The following is a 21619-nucleotide window of genomic DNA, read 5'->3' as shown; positions in this document are numbered from 1 at the left end:
TAAATTGTTTCAAAAATCTCTTCCACTTTTGAATGCCATATACAGAAGAAAATAACAATAAATATTATTGTTATATAGCGGTATTTGTATGAAAACAGAGGGCCTTATATTTCGATGAAGAGGGCATTATACGATAGGATAGATGGCATTATACAGTAACATGCAAGGAATTATACTGTAACATAGGGCATTATACCGTAACATATAGGGCATTATACCGTAACATATAGGGCATTATACTGTAACATAGGGCATTAGCCCATGATAAACAAGACAGTGTAGAGAAAAGTAGAATTCAATCTCTCTTACATATACAGGAATCCCTCGAGTTGTTACAATATATACAAATAATCTCACTTTTAATTGCTTATTTCTTTACGTGTACCAGAGACAACACTATATAAAATATGATTCTTAGGTGAATAAACATAACATGTCATCTGATACATGTATATTGATATACTGCCCCGCGGCCGTGTAACACTCGATGCAACGTTTACACAGCCAGTGTTTGTCTCTCTTGTTTCCCACTAAGGAAGTCCCCTTTTCTCGTCACTTTCTGATTTGGCTTTCTCAGATTCGCTTGAAAACGTGGGGTTATCGTAAACTGAATGTGGTGGCGGCGCATGCGACGTTGAGCCATACTGGCCGGATCCGGGCTGTCCTTCGTAGGGTGGAGGCGGCGGTGATGTGTAAGCAGGATTCTGTGGGTATTCAACAGTCGGTGGTTGGTTCTGATACGCTGATGGGTCGCCCGGTGAATGTGGAATGGAACTTGGAGGCAAGTTGTCGTATACATGCACTGTAATGTGGTGATTCGTATGGCCAGGTGGAGGCAGAGAAACGCCCGCAGCGGTTGGTGCATATATTTGCAGATTTTTGTGCATAAGTTCTTTATTAACGCTCTTCACAAGACAAGGCATTCGTATAATATCAACCAGCCAGCCAACGCCGAGTAATCCAAAAGTACACATATACAGAACCCCCCAGCACGGACGGTTTAAGTAAAAATGATGTAAACCTACAAATAAAAGAAAAACAATTATATTTAACACAATTTAATATATTACCATTATCAACTTTAGAACAATTCTTGGAAGAATTCTTTTATAAAAATTACACTGGTTGTCTAGAAATATGTAGGAAATGAAACGATATCGACTGCACGTCAATTCACAGCCAATGACAGGTTGATTATCGGACAACTCTACAAATATCGCCCCACGGTTGTTTAAAGTTCAAGCGCCAGCAATTTTTCGACGATTATTCCAATATAGGACTATCCTCCGGCGCGGACATCCGGGCATTTTCTACCGCCTGGCAACCCTCGCGGTGAAAACAAAGACCAAAAACTCGCAGAAAACGGTACTTTGCGATGGTTGTTGAGAGTCCCCTGAACAGTGTAACAAGATTAGCCCTTCGTGTGTAATATATATGAATTTGGTTGTTCAGGATTACTTCAAAGTTGAGTTTGTGTTGTTTTCTCGAGTTTTCACCGGCTCCACCGGCGTTCCACAGCAGCGCGCACAAAGCCCATAGAAATACGTGGTACAGTGGTGCGCGTCTTAGCAACGTAGAACGTCTGTGACGTAGCTCCGCCCCCGAGGATAAGCTACTAGTATTTTGTTGTTTCCATGACCACAAATGCCAACCATAAAATTTCAAGTGAATATTATATTATGCAAGAATGTCAAAGTCCGTCTGTTTGGCAAAGAACTAAATTTAAAATTAAGAGGAAATAAACAATTATTCGAATTATGTTTCTGATAACACCATGTGAGTATTTATTTTGTACAATGTGATTAAAGTTTACATTGATGGTCGGAGGTTTATAGGGAATAGACACTCGTTCCCTATTGGCGGAAAAGATATAACGTCATTTATTGGAACATACCAAATGGGGTATGTAGTTTTTCAATAGTTAATGATTAACTTCATATCGACCGTGCGTAATAGCCGACGAAAAAACTTAATCGCATTCACACTCGACCAGGGCAGTTACGCGTTTGACGACATACAAATTCGATTGTGCATTCGGATCACAAATATGTCCAATTTCAATAAATAGTGTAATACCCAAAATACATAACAGTAAGCCTACCTAGCCAGCCGAACGGTACAACCAGAATATAGGCATCGTCCAGCCTTTTTCTCGGCGGTAATGGATGTCCTATGGCTTTTTCACGTAGTTCTTTGTTTATATCGCTCACAAGACAAGGCAACCTCAGCAGGTCGATAAACCATCCCCATCCAAGTAATCCAAACGTACACAGGTATAAGGTACCCCAACCGTAGCGCTTCAAGTAAAAATGGTGCAACCCCAACCAACCTAACGGAAGACACAAAATATAGGACTCGACCAGACCCCTGGTCGGTACCTCAACGTAAATAGGAGTTTGAGCTGGTTGGGTGTTTACTGTTGGCTGGCTGCTTGCAACCGACTTCATCTCAGCTTTGGTTGCCATAATTGCAGGTGCACTGGACCACGTACGTGTGTACAAGGTGTCGTACTGTAACTGACGGCAATACTAATACCTGTGGATTAGCACGGGGTACAAGCCTGATGAATATATAACTATTAACACACGTGATATGGTGACGTCACCATTGCTTGAGGCATCACGTCAGTCACGGGTGTATGACAAAGTCGTAACCATGGAAACTAACTTTAAGTTGTTTGCATAACTCGAATATTGTTGAATTGGACGACGTTAGGATGCAGTCATTTTTTACCTCGGTGGTAAAACTATATTGGTTATAACAGATTGCCCCTTACTCCAGCTTTAATAAAATGAACAACCCTTTATATGACTCACACGAGTGTGATAAGTCATGTGCATCGAAAAGAGGACAAAAACCGTCCCACTATCAAATTGTGACGTCACAATACAGTAAAGCATGGGGTACAAGGCGTCGACATATATGAGTTCGCATTATGTCATTAGTCCGGTGTCAATCTAATATTTTGAAGAAAAACTCATTCGGTAATTTTTTTTAACAATATCACTATATTCATGATTTATTTTTTAACGCCAATTATTCTCGTCTGGTAGGAAAACACTGGGGTTATGAGTCGACCATTTCAAATGATGGACGGTTGACTCGGAAGCTTTGTTGAAAGAATGGCAGCTAGACACCGACATAGAAAATAATTTCCTGGCAGAAAAAATTGTTGCACATTCAAGAAAAATGTTGTTTTAAACTGAAGAGAAATAAACTTCGGTGGGGTACATATACACTCATGTACAGTACAACAATTCAGGAATATAAATGTCTTACAGTGTGGTGGTGGGCGTCGTGTAGTGCGTGTTTGATTTTTGTGTAAACAATGTAGTTTATGACGTCATACCAATTATTACTACTATTTGTATAAGACGGTCTTACTACTACTGGGTATCACCCACGAGGTGCACGACAGCTCTGGTGATTGTTGGTGACACCTGTAAAATCTTCAGTTGCAATTCACTTTACAGCGCTGAAACACAACAGCTCAACAATTACTAACACTATTTGTTTAGGTTAGATGTTTCATTTTAAGTTAAAAGTTCATTGGCGGATTTAGATGGGGGCCGAGGGGGCCGCGGCCCCCCTATTTTTAACAACCGACAGGGCTTCGCGCCTTAGGCCAACTTATCGGCCCCCACTATTCCAGAATCCTAGATCCGCCCCTGAAGTTAGACATAGTGCATTCGGGTCCGAATTTAAGAAGTGAAACCACATGCGCTATAGTCGCCCAAGCCCGATTTCACCTAAAATACAGTGTGATTTTATTCTGTTATTCCACAGAAATGTCTATACACCGAGTGATCTTTAAGTGTATATAAATTGAGCGACGATGCCTCATTGCAAATAACATTTACAATGCAGAAAACTAAATATAGCTAAGCTAAGGGCCCCAGGCTTAAGATAAAATCCTAAGTACAACTCCACAACAGTAAGTCCAGAAGCAAGTCCCTATGTGTATGCGAGTTTGTCACCCTCTGACCAACAACAATCAGATCCAGCCTGTAATAACCGGCACTGTCAGAAGAGAGTCTCGGAGGTAATGAGAAATGAACCATCACTAAAACACATGCGTGTTAGTTAGTCTAAGAGCTCTCTAATCGTGCATCTTGGTTGTAACACCCCTTTTGGGTGTGTCCACATTTGAATAGGAAAAGCTGATCGTCTCCACAACCAATCTGAAAGTGTGGTAACTGTCTACCCTCTGTATGGCCAATGAATCTATGAGCCTGACATTTCTTGGATTCCAGTGCTCACTTCCAGTCATGTCAGAGTGCTTGCTGGTCCCTTGTACAGATCTGAGTGTGAGAATAGCCTTTATGCATGTAAGTGGAACAGCTCCAGCGACACAGACAAAGTCAATGGGGGAGGAGGTATCCTCCTCAGCTGATCTATCAGTAGTGACCAGTAGAGTGGTGTCCATCTATGACTCAGTCAGAATTGCACTCTCAGTTTCAGTAGTGACCAGTAGAGTGGTGTCCATCTATGACTCAGTCAGAATTGCACTCTCAGTTTCAGTAGTGACCAGTAGAGTGGTGTCCATCTATGACTCAGTCAGAATTGCACTCTCAGTTTCAGTAGTGACCAGTAGAGTGGTGTCCATCTATGACTCAGTCAGAATTGCACTCTCAGTTTCAGTAGTGACCAGTAGAGTGGTGTCCATCTATGACTCAGTCAGAATTGCACTCTCAGTTTCAGTAGTGACCAGTAGAGTGGTGTCCATCTATGACTCAGTCAGAATTGCACTCTCAGTTTCAGTAGTGACCAGTAGAGTGGTGTCCATCTATGACTCAGTCAGAATTGCACTCTCAGTTTCAGTAGTGACCAGTAGAGTGGTGTCCATCTATGACTCAATCAGAATTGCACTCTCAGTTTCAGTAGTGACCAGTAGAGTGGTGTCCATCTATGACTCAGTCAGAATTGCACTCTCAGTTTCAGTGTCATTTGTGTGTTGTTTAGATAGAGTCAACTTTCTGAGTGTTGAAATTATAAATGGAAAAGCACCCACATAAATGTCCCCGGTGGTGGACACTGCGTCCCATGCCAGCCTCTGACAATGGGTGTGTCACAAACACAATCCTTGAACAGTTCTGTCGCAATCTGAAGTAAGATCTGCCACTCTATGCCTCAAATTTAGTCAGCGACTGCGATGGTATGTCAGCTATGACTTGCACTCTGAAAAAATGATATGCATTGTAAATCAGTCTGGCATTTCCTGTGTCAAACAGTTCAAGAGTCATGCTCCTCCTGGATGAGGTTGCTTGATCGCTGTTGAGACATTGTCACTCTTCACAAATACATGTCTGCTTCCAACGTGTGGTAGAACTGTCAAGAGAGCTGTTTTCAACTCAATCTGCTTTCTGAGCGATGTGTCAGAGACATTGTTCTGGTGTGCAATGTGGCCTAGGAGCCCGAGCATCTGCCAGAGCATCTGTTGATGTAGTTATGCCTGCCTCTTCTATTACATTTTCTGAAGGATGGTCATTGGAAAACAGACAGGCTAAGTGCACCTATTTTCACATTTGACTGTAATACACCTGCCCACATTGACTATGAACCCAAATGATCTCAGGAATACCATGTACTGTGTTTGTCTAGATTCTCTTTCAGAAGAAACCAGTTCATTATGTACAGGTATACCGAGATGTCCAGCATGTGGAGTTGAACTTACTACCACATTGCACATCCTTGTAAACACTAGCAGTGCTGGGCAGAGGCCGAACAGAAGACTCTCAAAACTGATATGCCTTCTACCACAAACCTCAACAATGGTTAGCTTGCTTGGTGCTTTGGTCCAGGTCTGGCAAAGGTCATGTTTTACGTTCTGTCTGATAGTTCATGCAATAACCACCTTGAACGACTTAAAGTTTATCAGAGGTTCAAGAATGACAAACCTAGTACTGGTCTTAGCTTGCGTGAATTGTAGGAATGATGTCACTGCCTGCATCACCTTTTCTTCCACATGGTTCCTTGTCAACATCCCATAGGGGGGGGGGATCGATGTCAGGGGTGGCGGTGAGCACAAGGTTGTACATTCCTCCAATGCAGTGTATTGTTTGTTAAGGCAACATTGATTTCTCTTGGTGTCCCCTCTCAAACAATAGATGAAGGAGGATGTAGCAGTGTATGTGACTGACTAACTGACTGACTGGTTACCACTCCAGTACAAATTTGAACAACCTGGCTTGAAAAAACATGGGATCATGAGTAGGACCAACTACTGTAAATGCATTAATTATTCACTTGGTTCTACTTTTACTATTTTTGCTAATAATTAAAATTTGCTAAATTAAATCTGTGTGAATATGTAAAATAATAAAATTGCCTCTTTGACAAATTCACAAAATTAAAACACAGAGGGGGTATCGATGTCAGGGTGGTGGTGAGCACAAGGTTGTACATTCCTCCAATGCAGTGTATTGTTTGTTAAGGCAACATTGATTTCTCTTGGTGTCCCCTCTCAAACAATAGATGAAGGAGGATGTAGCAGTGTATGTGACTGACTAACTGACTGACTGGTTACCACTCCAGTACAAATTTGAACAACTTGGCTTGAAAAAAACATGGGATCATGAGTAGGACCAACTACTGTAAATGCATTAATTATTCACTTGGTTCTACTTTTACTATTTTTGCTAATAATTAAAATTTGCTAAATAAAATCTGTGTGAATATGTAAAATAATAAAATTGCCTCTTTGACAAATTCACAAAATTAAAAAACAGTGAATATGCTCAAAAATATCAAAATAGTGAAATTAAATTTCAGTGACAATAAATGGTTTTAACGGTACATAGAATGTATGTTTTATTACTATGAGCATGACGAGAGACAAGCTTGTGACAATGTTCAGCATTGTGTCAAAAGCCCAAATAACACAAATGGAGAAATGCTCGCACTCATGACCACAGGAATGACACACAGGATGTAGATCATTATCACACACATTGTCGACAGTCTGAACAATGGTGTGGTATCCTCAGTGATTTCTGTGTTACCGTTTTTCCTGCCAAAACAGGTGTGTCAGCCATTTTGAAATTGACAACCGATCAACATAGACAGGTAAGAAACAAACTTTACAAATTTCATCACTGAATGTGATAATGAAACACATGCACAGCTTCGAGCAGCTCCAAAATTTCCAGCCCATGTTTTCTGTTATAAAAGTGAGAAACTGAAGATTTTGCAGGTATTACCCATAAACCCTGGAGGTGCTGTGCACTTGGTGGGTGATACCATTATTTTTAATTCCCAGGGTCCAGTGACTGGCAGTAATAAGACAAGTAGTAGTAGTAGTAATTGGTGTGATGCCATAAACTACATTGTTTACAACACCAATGCATGATGACCACCACACTGTAAGGCATTTATGTACTTCAACATTGCCAATGTGTTATGTCATTTCACAACATATCATTTTCAAAGCAAGCATTGAAAAAATAGCCAGGGTATTCCTGAACACATCAGTAATAAATAACATCCCTCTTGAATACATGGACATGCAATGATATGCAATTCTCAATCATTTATTCAAGACAACTGTGAATATAATATCAATACAGACAAGACAAGTAATTATAAATGAATATATATTTCTGTTAATAGCCAATTAGTCCTACATACAATAATACTGATATAACAATGTATCTAATACATACAAATAGTATCAAAGTAAAATTCCACTCTTCTATTATTACTGGCATGGTATGTAGCGTAAATAACAGTTTACATCCTAGCAGTAAACACACACACACACACACACACACACACACACACAATATAAAAATTTGCAATTGGCACAATATTTCCAAATTTGGGCATATAAAGATTTAATCTACAGCATTCCAATATTTGAATAACTGATGCTATTTAAGGTAAAATGAAAAAAACAGGACCATATAGGGTATATAGGATGAGAATTGCTCCTACATATGAAGTCATATGTAGCTGCCATATAAGGTATATGAATAGTCAGCTGCCATATAAGGCATATGAATAGTCAGCTGCCATATAAGGTATATGAACAATTAGGCTAAATATTAGCATGTATTGCAACTTGTGGGGGTGGAAATGGCTTCTAACACAAAAATGTGTGAAAAATCAACACATTAGTTAGCATAATATGAATATTCATGACATAGTTAACATAATGCAACATTTGTAGCATTTGTTAGCATAATATGAATATTCATGATATAATTAGCATAATGCAACATTTGTAGCATTTGTTAGCATATATGAATATTCATGATATAATTAACATAATGCAACATTTGTAGCATTTGTTAGCATAATATGAATATTCATGATATAATTAACATAATGCAACATTTGTAGCATAATATGAATATTCATGATATAATTAACATAATGCAGCATTTGTAGCATTTGTTAGCATAATATGAATATTCATGACATAATTAGCATAATGCAACATTTGTAGCATTTGTTAGCATAATATGAATATTCACGATATAATTAGCATAATGCAACATTTGTAGCATTTGTTAGCATAATATGAATATTCATGATATAATTAACATAATGCAACATTTGTAGCATTTGTTAGCATAATATGAATATTCATGATATAATTAACATAATGCAACATTTGTAGCATTTGTTAGCATAATATGAATATTCATGATATAATTAGCATAATGCAACATTTGTAGCATTTGTTAGCATAATATGAATATTCATGATATAATTAGCATAACATTTGTAGCATTAGTTAGCACAATATGAATATTCATGACATTAAGTAGCATATGAATATTCATCATATGAATATTCATTACACAATATTACCAAATTCAATATAATTCATGAAAAAGTTTTATAAACTTTTGTCAGAAGCAAAAGCTACAAAATGTACATCTACTATACATCTCATAATTTGAAAAACTTTGGAATGTTTCAGAATTCTTGGCTTTTCACATAAACCCCGCATTAATCAATATAACCTTGGAAATGTATCCTATATTGTTATCAGACCATACCAAAAAACATAGTTAAACTATACAACACCTTGCCCATACTGTCATCAGACAAGTATCAAATACAAGTATGACAATTTTTTTCAGCATCTGCTTCTCGACCAGCAAGAAACATCACAATATTAGGCAATTAAAGCAAAAAATTATAACTAAGTTACAATTAATATAATAAAAATAAACATTACAATTATTATGAAATACACACTTACTTGTAAGTAAAGCCTTTATATAATATTTCACAAAACTGATAATTCCCGAAAATCAAAATTACATCAAACGCACATTTCCATGAAATGAATTCTGAACATTCTTAACAGCCATTTGTCTTTCAGAACATATTAAAGACAAACTTTAAGTACTCATATACACATTGTAAACTCCTGATTTATGTAAATGTTTTATTAAGTATGAACGCAATTATGGATTTTTAGACATGTTAGAAAAATTTAAATTGTAAAAAAATAGTATGAAAAATATTTGAAATAGCAAAAAATTGGGGCTAATTCAAGCAATTTGAAGAATATGTAAAAAAAAAAGTGAAAACAGTTTAATTTTTATTTATAGAAACTTTTCAGATTTGTATTCAATATGGCTCCCATGATACGTGTAAACAACATTATTTGTTGTACACAAACTGTCTTTCCCTTACAGAAATTGTCAATGCCTATTCATTATTTTATTTATTAATTTTTGAATTGACATTTTAATAGCCGTCAAATGCCCTCATACTTTAAGTCAACATTGTCGCATTGAACCAAAACAAGTTTACAGCTCAGTATTGCATGTTTTGATCATTTCTATCCAAAATTCAACAAAATGATTCACCATGGAGACAAGCATAATATGGAGATATGTTGATCAACAAAAATATCTAGCCATTCATAATTTTTTAAAAACCATATTATAATGTAGACGTAAATAATGCAATTCAGCAAACATCACAAATTTGTAATTTTTTGTGAATTTTTAACTGTGATTAAAATATTTTATCCTTCACTCCAGCTGCTTGTCACCGTATCTATCCCCATGACATCCAGAAAATGGATAGGTTGTAAAGCGCCCTCTATATTCACATTCTTAGAAGAACTTGTTTTTATACCAATCTCCCACGATTCAAAGCATTTATCCAGCATTGCTTGACAGCTGTGTTAATCTTTCAATAATGTCAGGAAAGATACATTATATATGTCATATGAATATGCATAACATATTCTTCTATTATTTAAAGATGAGAAGGTGGTGCTGACATAGCCATAATACGGGATCCTGTCCTCGTAACAAACTGACAATCTTTCTGTGTTCTAAAGTATGTGGTCGGCAGATATGATTCAACAACAGATATAAACAAATTATTTACAAAACAAGTCATTGATCAAGAAGAGAGAAAGAGAGAGAGCTGACACATATTGATTGGGATATGGTCCCTTATACAATAATATTCAATGGCAATATACAGTTGTAGATTATTGTTGTTATCTCTGCACACTAGATGTCTAAGGGGAAAACCTTTCTTGCTGTCATGTGATATCTCCTCGATGGTCTTCTAATAAAATCTCTTTTGGACGACCGGATGATTCAAAGTGTTTATGTTTATTTTGACGAAACTCCAGTCTTAAGTGATTGAGTTCATCTTCTTTTGCCTAATTGGAGTAGAGAAACAATTATTAAAATGAATTACACCCCCAGCAAATAATATATATTAACCACACAGCTGCTCGTTGTATCCACATTGAACTTTATACTAGTTACAGGGCTAAATGTAGTCATTCAAAATACTTGGAAGATGATTAATCAATAATTCGCCAAAATGAATCAATAAATGAATTGATCACAATTGTTAACCATTGTCCATAGCTTAGAATTGGCTATTTCACTATTCATTAAGGAACAACGTCAAAAGATCGATGTCGGATACAAAACTTAATTCCTTTAGTTTTTTTCAACCCCCCACCCCCACCCCCCACTGAAACTTAATTGATAAATATTGGTCATGGCGTCAGACTACATTCACTATTAAATACAAATTCAGTGATAATCGGACAGTAGTATGCAAATGTTCCAAAATCTGTGGGAAGTGACAGGGATGATATAATTTTAATAACAATTTCCATGTGGTATTATCTCTTGCATGTACATTCCCAGGGAGAGGGTTATCATATGTTTGAATATCCTGGAGAGGGATTGATAATTTCAGCAGAAGTAGGTTTGCGAGAAAAATACGAAACTAAGATATAAAAGCAAAGTTAAATAAATGTTTAATTTTTTCAAAAAATAATCATGTCACTGCGAATCCACAGATTAATAATAAGAAAAAAATTCCATGGTTACCTGTAACTCATCTTTTAAGTTTTGTGTTTCGTGAGCTATACTGTGTTTTATTTCTTCTATCAGGCTGTTTTTCATCTTAAAATAAAACACAACAGATATTGTACTTTTGTAAAAGTATGGAAATTCAATGCATCCCATTTTCATCATTTCAGTGGAAGTTTGCACAAGAAAGAGGCTACCACACATACCGGATTCTGCCGTAAATTCGCCCATCCAAAAAATCGCCCTGGGCGGTTTCACGGCTGGTGGGCCCTTATTTGGGGTTCAAATTTAAAAAAATTATCATCAAATATTTTTAGGGGGGGGGGGCTTTTATTTTCATTGAAAAATCCACCTACGCCGATTTTCAACACCGGCAGTTGGACCACCAAAAACGAAAGAAACTATTGCAGAAGCTCATCTAAAATTTTATACATTTTTTTCTAGCTGGATTAAAAAGTAGACCGCGCATCTTTCTCAAAAAAAATCACATTAACGAACCTCGTGCACCAAATACAATTTTTTTTTTTTTCATTTTATTAGTAACTAGTATATTCTAAATAAAAGAAGTTTTAAATAACAACGAACGCAACTGCACTGCTCAGTAGCAAATGGTCGTGGTAGTGCAATCCGGTCATGCTGCGTTTTACAATTGTTGATTACTACCTAGTAATGATTATAATAACATGCAAAAAAAAAATTTTTGAATTTTTATAAAATGCAAATAAATTCCAACTTATTTCATCGTAAGCGAATGATTCCGATCGCATTTTCAACGTTCGATGCTGTAGAAATGAATATCCACCATGTTTGACCTGAGATGTTGTTCTTTGACCTGACAGGTCAAATCGATAATTAACCAATGAAAACGATGGATGATGCCAACGTGTTCAAAATACCATAGCTCATTTGAAAATGTTAATGTTATTGAACGCAGTACGGAAGAGATTTGCTGATGTTGTTGTACGATCTTTTGGCTTGGATTTTGATTAGAAAGCGGCATGATTTGTTTTTAAATTAAAAAATTAGTTATTAGCATTTAAAGAATAATTTAACATTATTTACAGCGATAACAGCTCATTGTCGAAACAAAGCTAACCCATTCATGCAAGTCGCAATAAACATCAATACTCTTAAATAGGCGTCAATGACTACGGCAAAACTTTTAGGCATCAGATAAGATTAAAATAACACCTAAAAAACTGCTGAAAAATCGCCCTGGGCGGTTTCTTGGACCCATTTTATTTTTTTTTAAAAACCCAAACTGTCGTTTAACGGCCCTGGGCAAATTTACGGCAGAATTCGGTGATTATAAAGCAAAACACATTCATAATCAACATCAGGAGAGTTCTTCATAATCTCACTAGAAAGATATGCAGTAAAGATGTATACCCTTATTTATGAATGAATACTAACCTCCTGCATAGATCTTTCAATTTCCCGCTTTGCCATTCTCCGTTCCCTTTCTAACTGCCTCTTGACACCGACAAGTTCCTGCAGTAGATCATCTTTCTCTATCGCCCATGGCAACGATGATTCCATACTGATGTCGGACATGGGTGTTGAAAAACCAGATTGCCTCGCTGACATTGACGATTGTACTTGAACGTTATACAACAGGCTGCGATGATGAATCTGTTCTTTTAAGAGGTCAATCATCTATTAAATAAAAACAGTAACATGGCAATCAGGTGCATTAACATTTTGCATGAATATAAAATGTATTTTTAAAGCGAAAAAGGTCGTCACTGACGATAACAACACACGCTAAAAACACAAAGGCTCATGGGTAGACGCTTGTTTGTAAACAATGCCACGCTATGGCCATCTGATGCATGCGCCGGTGACGACTCCCCTCTTTAAATACATCACAATCTTAATGTTGCGTAAAAACTGTGTTTATTTCAATGCTAAAATCTTTCACATTTTAGTTATTTTTTTTTAAAAAGCTTTCATCAATTTTAAAACAAATGGACAAACAGAATATTTTCAAATTAATTTGAAATCTTAAATGAATCAAGCACGCATATTGTAAACAGACAAATTTTTGGAAATTATAACCGTATTATGTTTTTTTTATTAGTATGAGAAAACATTTAATATTGCTGTTTTTTATAATTGTATTGCGATCATTATGCCTTGTATAGTAGCATATTTGTCATTATTATACATCTGTCACCGTAACGCCATAAAGTACAGCGTTCCGTAATTTTGCGGTATTTTACAGGGTATTTTTATCCTACCATATTAGGAAATACAAATTCCAAATATGGAATGATTACGCGTATAAGTGTTCTCTAATAATAAAAACAAACATGGCTGCCACCAGGGTTTGACCGGACTTCATACAAAGAAGTTCGCTGATTCTGTTCTAAACAGATTTCGCCATTCCCATGATGTATCCTTGGTAGGAAAAGATGTATAATAATAAGGTTATTACAAAATTACCTCAAAGTATGCACTAAGACAGTACGCTGTCGCATTATCCTCCACTGCGCGTCGGTCAATACTGTCGCTGTACTCTCTTCGTTTATACTTTGACGTATCTTCGTAATAACCTTATATTATCACAGTATTAATATCACTGATAATGTTGAATTTTGTTGATTTCGATAACATTACAAAATTGTGACCAGGGAAACAGGGATCGAGTCACAGTGAAATTTTGTCTTCATAAACTTAACAATGTCTCATGACAAGGATTTAACAAAACAAAAAATCTTCTTCAAAACCACTGGACATATACAAAGACTGCTATATACCTGTTTAATCATATCTAAACTCTGACAAAGATGTTCTGGAACTGTTTCTTCATGTAGTCGATGTCCCTAAGAAAATAAAACAGTATGCATAAAAAATTTAAACTTTCATCTTTTTAGTTGAAAGCTGAACAGAATAAACAGAAGATTCAAAGCAAACAAGAAAAAAGTTTTCAGAATTTCATAAAAAGTAAATAAAGAATAATAACGTGCATGGAAGACACTATTAGTTCACAGCAAAGATCAATATTGCATCTTGAAAATGTTATTTTTTTTAATTTAATATTTTTAAAATATAAATAAAGTATCTAAATTATTTTTATTTCAAGATACAATTACATGCTTTTATTCAATTCTTAGATTCTGAAAAAAAGTATTCCAAATAAAAAACAAATTCATTCAAAATCATTTCATAAAATGACTCACTCACTTGCATGAACTTATATTTAAATATATAAATAAAATATCTATGATATTATTTTTTACTCAAGATACAATTCACATGCTTTTATTCAATTCAAAGACAGAAATGAAAAAAAAAATATTTCACATAAATATTAAATCCTAGTTTATTCAAAAATATTTCACAAGTGACTTGCTTGAATATAGTATCCATCCCATAATAGTACTCTATGTGCCTAAATAAAGTGAAAAAAATAATTCAACAATAAAAAAAAATAGTGCAAAAATTTGAAACATGCAAAACATTTATTCCATTTACATTTATGACAAGGAAAATGAAAACCATTATTATTTTTAAAGAAATAACTGATTACTTAATTAACAAAATTAATTATTTTTCAGCGTTTTAAAAGATTGGGGCATCTTGGTGGATGACATGACGATAAAAGATAGCATTATAAATATACATTATCAATATTTTGACAAATATGTAAATAATTTTTGTTTAAACTAAGTTTTTTAATTGTGCCAGAGAAACTGTTACATCTGAGAAAGACTCCTTTCAATAACTGATATACATGCATAGGCATGTTAAAATACAATGATGAACAAATCCGATGGAAAATCATGACTGTCAAAATAAAATGAAGAGAAACATAATTCAATTTCAAAAAAATGTAATTATTCATATTATGGTCATCGAGGAAAGAACACAGAAATACCATCCTTGGTCACCTAACACAAAGGTCAACTGAGGTCACTGGAACAAAGGTCAACCGAGGACACTGGAACAAAGGTCAACTGAGGTCACTGGAACAAAGGTCAACTTAGGTCACTGGAACAAAGGTCAACTGAGGTCACTAGAACAAGGTCGACTGAGGTCACTAGAACAAAGGTCAACTGAGGTCACCTGGCATTTCAGTCACTGGACAAAAAAAATCAAAATAGGTCATGAGACAATGTTCAATTAAGGTCACATAAAACTAGAAACATACCTTATCACGTATTTTTGAAATTGTCTTAGTTCTTTCTGATAACAATTTTTCCATCTCATAGACCTCTTCAATAATCTTCAATCTCAATTCTTTCAGAGACTCCCAATCATCTCTGAACAAAAAAAGAATGGTTGTTTGAATGATTCAACAAAAAAGTAATGGTTGTTCTACTGTTTGAGAAAAGACTACTAAAATTATGAATACAATGTCTCAATGTCTAAAAAAAACATGAAATTTCCTGGCACTGAAAAGTGTCAGGGATGATTAATTATCTGATTATGAAACAACTACAACAGTATAAATTGTTTTTTTAGTACTGTAGAAAAGATGTTGTTTATTAAAATGTGTGTGTATATCTTTGCATGAAAATTGATAATGGTTTTTGAGTATGTGGTGGCCCTAAACAGATCGTCTGGTTTGTGCCTTCACAAGAAAAAACTTGCATAAATTTTTGTTCTGTTATTCTGCAACTCGTTTCACAATTTTATTTCCCAAATAAGACATAATATTCCCCCTAATCTGGTGTGGTGAACAAAAAATCTCATTTGGACAAACAAAAAAATATTCATCTTTTCTGAGGTGGTCCTTGGGTATAAGCCCACCCCTTACTTTCCTTGATTTTACATGTTAAGAACCCCTAGGCCTAATACCACATATATACGGTATCTGTAACATAATTTATCAATATGAACCTAAATGCTGTCATGGTGAAAATTCACTGGAGTTCAATTGGTAGATTGTGACAGTAACTTTCTTGGGATTGGTGTAGTATAAAAGTATATAATAGTCTTGTCATAGAAATGCCTTTTTTTAATTGCAGACACAATTACAATACATGCTGATGTTGGGAGGGAAATTAGGGGAGGGTTGGGGTCTGTATATTGTGAAGGTTTTGGTTAGCTGATAAAATCATAAAACTGCTGTTACCTTGTTCTGTATTGCCAAATAGAGTTTCATCTTTGAAATTTGTAATATATTTGGCAAATACAAGATAAAAAAAAATATTTGGTGTCATGGACCAATTACAGAAAATTTCATTGCATAACTAAACATAATGAAACAATGTGTATTGAACTAAGTTTAAAAAAAATGAAATATGGGTGATACTAAGATATGCTAGTTTCAGGAATTACATGCCCTATGTTACTACATGGGCAATAGAACATGTTCTCTTTTGAAAATGTCTGCGCGTCCACTTTGAACCCACCCATACCCATGTATTTGTGAAACTGTATTAAAATAGACTATAATGTCCCTACATTCATGTTTTGTCTAATCCTATACTAAGCTAGACAAAGGTCTAATTTGTTAATGCAGTAAGACTGACTCAATGACTATCAATGAAAGGAATACTGATCTATCAAAGAAACTAATTTGATTTTAATTCTGATCCACTTAGTTTGAATAAAGACACATATTCTTTGAGAAAAAAATTACCAAGTGAACCTGGCTTCCCATATATTTCAACTCATTTCACAAATGTCCACTGAAACTAAAATCCTTACCTTTCTTCCGGGTCCAACTGATCATACACCGACTCAAACTGTTGACCTGATATGATCTCCAACGATATAAGATCTGCTTTATATTTCTGCACACCTTGCTGTAAATATCGTATCTCCTTCATTGCGCTCTGGAGAAATCGAAAAACAACAATATTCATTCACTTTTAACCAATTATCACATGAATGATGAAACCAACCACGTCCACAAGAAAACAAATAAAACTAATTTCCATGACATTGTATGACCTCACCTGCCACAACAATGTGCATAACAATTAGACAGTCTTTCTTAAAGTGGACAAAAGCTTACCACAGGGCAGAAGTATTGACTCTCAAAACATACTGTTCAATCCCCTTTTGTACGACGCTTCTGCATCTTAATCCTGCCACAATGGCTGCCTACGTACCCACTGTTGTCCTTTCACAATACTATACATGTATACAAATTGATTTAAGTTTCTAAAGACAGTACTAACTATATTGACAGTTCTGAGGTGGTCGATGCCATGCATGTACAGTAGTATAGGTGTATAGATTTAATGAGTTAAATATCCTAATCCAAATGTTGATCACTGACTTTAAAAAATGCAGATAGTTGAAATCATGATATTTATCAAAAAATAATTTCAAATCACGGGTAAACATGGAGGCTAAACAATATGGGTTTTTTTTTTAGTTGAAAAGCACTTGAAAAAAAATATTTTTAATTGTTGTAAACTGAAAATGTATTTTTTGATAAATCCAACTTTGCTTTACAGATAGTTGAAATCATGATTTATCAATTTTCAAATAAATTTAAATTATGGGTAAATAGGAAGAATAAACAATATGGGGTACCTTTTTTAGTTGAAAGGCACTTGAAGAAAAAATGTTTAGTTTGTTTTTTTAAAAATCCAACTTTGCCCAGGTTGAAATATCTTTACTAGTTTGTCAAATTACACACAATTACCATTTTGGTAAAAAGTTATTTTCTAGCAGTAAAAAATAAAATTGTGAATTATTAAATTTTCGCTTGGAATTGTTTTCGCTGAAGCACATATGATTTGAATGGAGCAAATAAAGTACTTGTGAATGAATAGGTGTATCTTTTTTCCGCACCTGCTGTAATCCACAAACTATACTATAAAACTTATCAGAAAATCTCTTAAATTATGTTTGCATTACAGTACCTCTAATTCTGTCAGTGTCTCCCACTGTGTTGGCTCATCTCGAAATAACATAGGCGGCAACTGAAGACCAACTCGACGATTAGCCTGTAACATTAAAATACAATAACTATATTGACAGTTTACAACAGGCATAAAATAAATGACTGTTGAAAACAAAATGGCCATTGAAGACAAAATGGCTGTTGAAAACAAAATGGCCATTGAAGGCAAAATGGTCGTTGAGATCTTATTGAGAGAGAGAGCCACAAGACTTATTTTTGCACCAGAGTAGTGTCTACACTCCTAGTCTACAGCTTCCGTGGCCATGGAAACCATGGTATTTGTAAGTGAACATGATGGTGGTTGAGAATCGAACACTATATGGAGGGGGGGGGGCAACAAGTTGCTTGGCTGTCAGTCGCATGAAGATCTTGACGACCATTCGTAAATACGGTCTATTACATAAAATTTTAACATGGATTGTGCACTGATTTAACTTGAAATGTAGACAATAAATTTATTTCAGAAAATGGTAGGAGACACTTACATGATTTGGTTGTTGGAGCAAAGCTTTCAAGATTAGCTCATCCCTCATTCTATCATATTCAAGTCTTGACATCCAAACCTCTCGACCACCCCTCATAACTCTAATGAACTCATCCTCTCTTAAGGGAGTGACATCATCATCCTCATAGCTGCTTCCATGAGATAGGAACTTTGAAAGTCTACTTGAACGGCCGTATAATTCGTCCATGAAGGCTTCATGTGGGGAATCATTCAAAAATGGCTCTGTGTCCAAGTTAGCTTCCTCTGCCCAGCTTTGTTGATGCTTCAAACGTGGTGGGCAATTACGTTCTCGGCCATCAACACTACGATAGGACTTTTCCGATCCTGGGTACTGACTGGATCTGGTAACCCTATCAATGAGATCACCGTCTTCTGATGCGGTTAGCGATGGCTCTGACGCGACATAATGCCGCTCACCTGTAGGAGACACCACGTGTTGATGTCTCATGATGGATTCAGTCCCAATATTCATCTGTTTGCCGCTTATCAGCGACGAATCCGACATGCTTTGATTACTATCTAATGAAGTAGACGTTCGTAGAATTGGAGAGATGTCAAGTTTATTCAAATGGGTCTTTTTTAGATGTTGATTCTCAGTAGAGTATTCGGCATCCACTTCAACCTCAGTTTTGACTCCTCCAATGACAGCATTACATATAACCTTATTTGTATCAGCTTTTTCACTGTTTGAATTACTTCTGTTATCAGATGCAACATCAGTAATGACACCTATTTCTTTCTCTGGATCCAGTCTTGGTTCCTGAGAAGATTGCATGTTCACACTCTCACTCACCACAATTCCACTTCTCTGTAAACCTCTAGCAGTTTTTACAATGTGGTCCTCTGGTACAATGGCGTCTGTCATGATGCCTATTTCACACTGGGACCTTCTTTCATGTTCATTCATCTTGCATCTAATATCCAGGGGAACAACATTTTCTTTCTCCTGGTCTCCTTTTTTCTCATTTCGAAAAGCCTTTCTTGCATCTCTGCTATTCTCAAATGTCATGTTCATCTTCATCTCACAATCTTTCTCGGATAACAATTTCTCTTTACATATCTCACTTTCGATACTTATCTTCTGTTCCATCACACGATCTTCATCCATACTACGCGTCTTTCGCAATCTCCTTCCTCGCGGTACATTGAATTCTGGCGTACAATCAACAGAAGATGTTCTTTTCAATATTCCTCTTCTCTTGCCTTCGTCAGGATCTTCAGGAAGAACTTCTGCCAGCACTCTTACGAATTCGTCTTCACTTCCTGACCGTGATCGATAAAGGTATCGCTCAGTTCGAACTCTCCTTCGTGGACGTTTTCTAATTTCTATATGACTGGCACCTGTAGTTTCTTCTATAGTCTGTTGCAGTGATTCTAAGATCGTTCCAACTTCCTCAGCGGGACTAGGTTCAGTAAGAGAGATTTTAACCGGTCGCAAAGAGGACGGGGACTCACTAGATGCTGGAGATAATACTGAGCCTGATGAGAATTTTTTTCTTGAAGTAGATGGTGATTCAACTTCTAAAGGTACAGTTGAAGCAGTCATTGTTTTTGCAGGGATAACAGGTGATCCAGATACTGCTGGCTCTGAAGATACAACACAAGTTGATGTTGGAGACAACAAGGAGACTGAACAAGATACAGGCATCTTGGCATGAGAAATGGACGAAACTACAGGCAGAGCTGGCGTGGCAGTTTTTGTAAGTTCCGCTTTCTTATTTTCTTCAGATGTATAGGGAAATTTTCGTTCAAATTGTGTTGCTATGGTAACATCAGATGCTGAAGATTCAGAGGATGACATTTTTACATTTGACAGATGAGAATTAACTTGTTTTGGGTCATCTTTTTGGGGGTCAGAAATGTCGTCACAACTATCCATAGTGGTGAACTGAGAAAAAATAAATAAAAGTGAAGTGTTTTTTTTTAAAAGAAAAGCAAATTTTGAATTATATTTCAGCAAACGCTTTCAAGACCTCTGTCAGTAAGAAGAGAAAAAATGACGAAAAAGCAGAAAATTCTTTATAAAGGTTATGACAATGATTAAAAAAAATGCGACAAAATATATAAAAGCTATTTTTGGTGAAGAATGTGGTTATTTTGATGTACCTTATCAGTGTGGTCATTAATATGTTAACAATCTTATGACCAAACCAAAAAAATAAATATGTTTCTTGTTCCAGATTTTTTTAATTGTTAGTTTTGATGCCATCAAACTCTTTGTGTTGAACTGGACAATAAATTAACCAAGTTGTATGGCTTGATAATCTTTGAACAATTCATTATTTGCCAAGTAATTAGCATTTAAATTGAAAACCTGGCCATGCATGGCAAGAGTTGTGTCCCACCAAGTGACAGCTTTCATTATTTCTTTTGTTTTTTTCAATTACAGGTACTCAAAAAAGGAAGAAAAAAAAAGCAGCCCATTTTAAAACTAAAGTACGTGAAACCAAAAATAAATCTATTTTTGTTTTGGCCTAATACCATATTTATCTAATACATAATATTTATCTAATTTTTGAATCAAAGAAAGCTTAGAAAGAACTCCCGTGTGCTGAGAGTTTTGAAGACACATTAAAAATTACTAGTAATTCAAAATTACTTATACTTGAGATATTGACGGAAAAGCTGAAAACTAATTATGCAAATAAGGTAACTAATATGAACAGATTTACCCCGGTAAGTGTAAAACTAATAACCCCTGCACAATGTACCAAGTTTCATTGAAATGTGATTAGAACCAAAAAAATATTAATTATGCTAATTAGAGAATTAATATGAACAGATTTTAACCCAAAATTAATCAGACTGTTTATTGTCCTAGAGCATTTATGTACCAAGTTTTATTCAAATGTGATGATCAATACTCGAGATATCAGTATTAATTAATTATGTTAATTAGGTGATTAAGAAGCATAAATATTTACCAAAAACTAA

At 35.5% G+C, this 21619-nt stretch overlaps 2 protein-coding genes across 2 annotated transcripts in view; both read right to left on the bottom strand.

Annotated features, from left to right (window-relative positions):
• On the bottom strand, nt 1–2465 carry LOC144350005 (uncharacterized). The gene is made up of 2 exons (XM_078008379.2): nt 2102–2465; nt 1–1021 (listed from the first exon to the last, which is right to left on the bottom strand). Exons 1-2 carry the CDS (start codon nt 2463–2465, stop codon nt 531–533), a joined length of 855 nt encoding a protein of 284 aa, XP_077864505.2. The 3' UTR covers nt 1–530.
• A 5028-nt stretch (nt 2466–7493) lies between these two features.
• Nucleotides 7494–21619, bottom strand: part of LOC102801861 (uncharacterized) — a 63680-nt gene continuing 49554 nt past the window's right edge. Inside the window, exons 11-18 of the mRNA XM_085495854.1 lie at nt 18666–20573; nt 18140–18223; nt 16971–17098; nt 15466–15577; nt 14072–14137; nt 12726–12968; nt 11331–11405; nt 7494–10642 (exon numbers count right to left, since the gene is read on the bottom strand). Of these exons, the coding sequence (XP_085351980.1) occupies nt 10520–10642; nt 11331–11405; nt 12726–12968; nt 14072–14137; nt 15466–15577; nt 16971–17098; nt 18140–18223; nt 18666–20573 (2739 nt within the window). The 3' untranslated portion in view covers nt 7494–10519. The remainder of the gene's footprint in view (nt 10643–11330; nt 11406–12725; nt 12969–14071; nt 14138–15465; nt 15578–16970; nt 17099–18139; nt 18224–18665; nt 20574–21619) is intronic.

Source organism: Saccoglossus kowalevskii, chromosome 22 (assembly GCF_978046115.1).
Source record: "Saccoglossus kowalevskii chromosome 22, keSacKowa6.1, whole genome shotgun sequence".
Classification (NCBI taxonomy): domain Eukaryota; kingdom Metazoa; phylum Hemichordata; class Enteropneusta; family Harrimaniidae; genus Saccoglossus; species Saccoglossus kowalevskii.
This window is presented reverse-complemented; position numbering and strand designations above follow the sequence as displayed.

Bases quoted from the DNA above. Each gene is read 5' to 3' on its own strand.
- LOC144350005 (XM_078008379.2), bottom strand. From the start codon at position 2,465: ATGGCAACCAAAGCTGAGATGAAGTCGGTTGCAAGCAGCCAGCCAACA. The intron at 1,022-2,101 runs GTAGGCTTACTG...TTTTATTTGTAG, and splicing joins TGTACCGTTCGGCTGGCTAG to GTTTACATCATTTTTACTTA.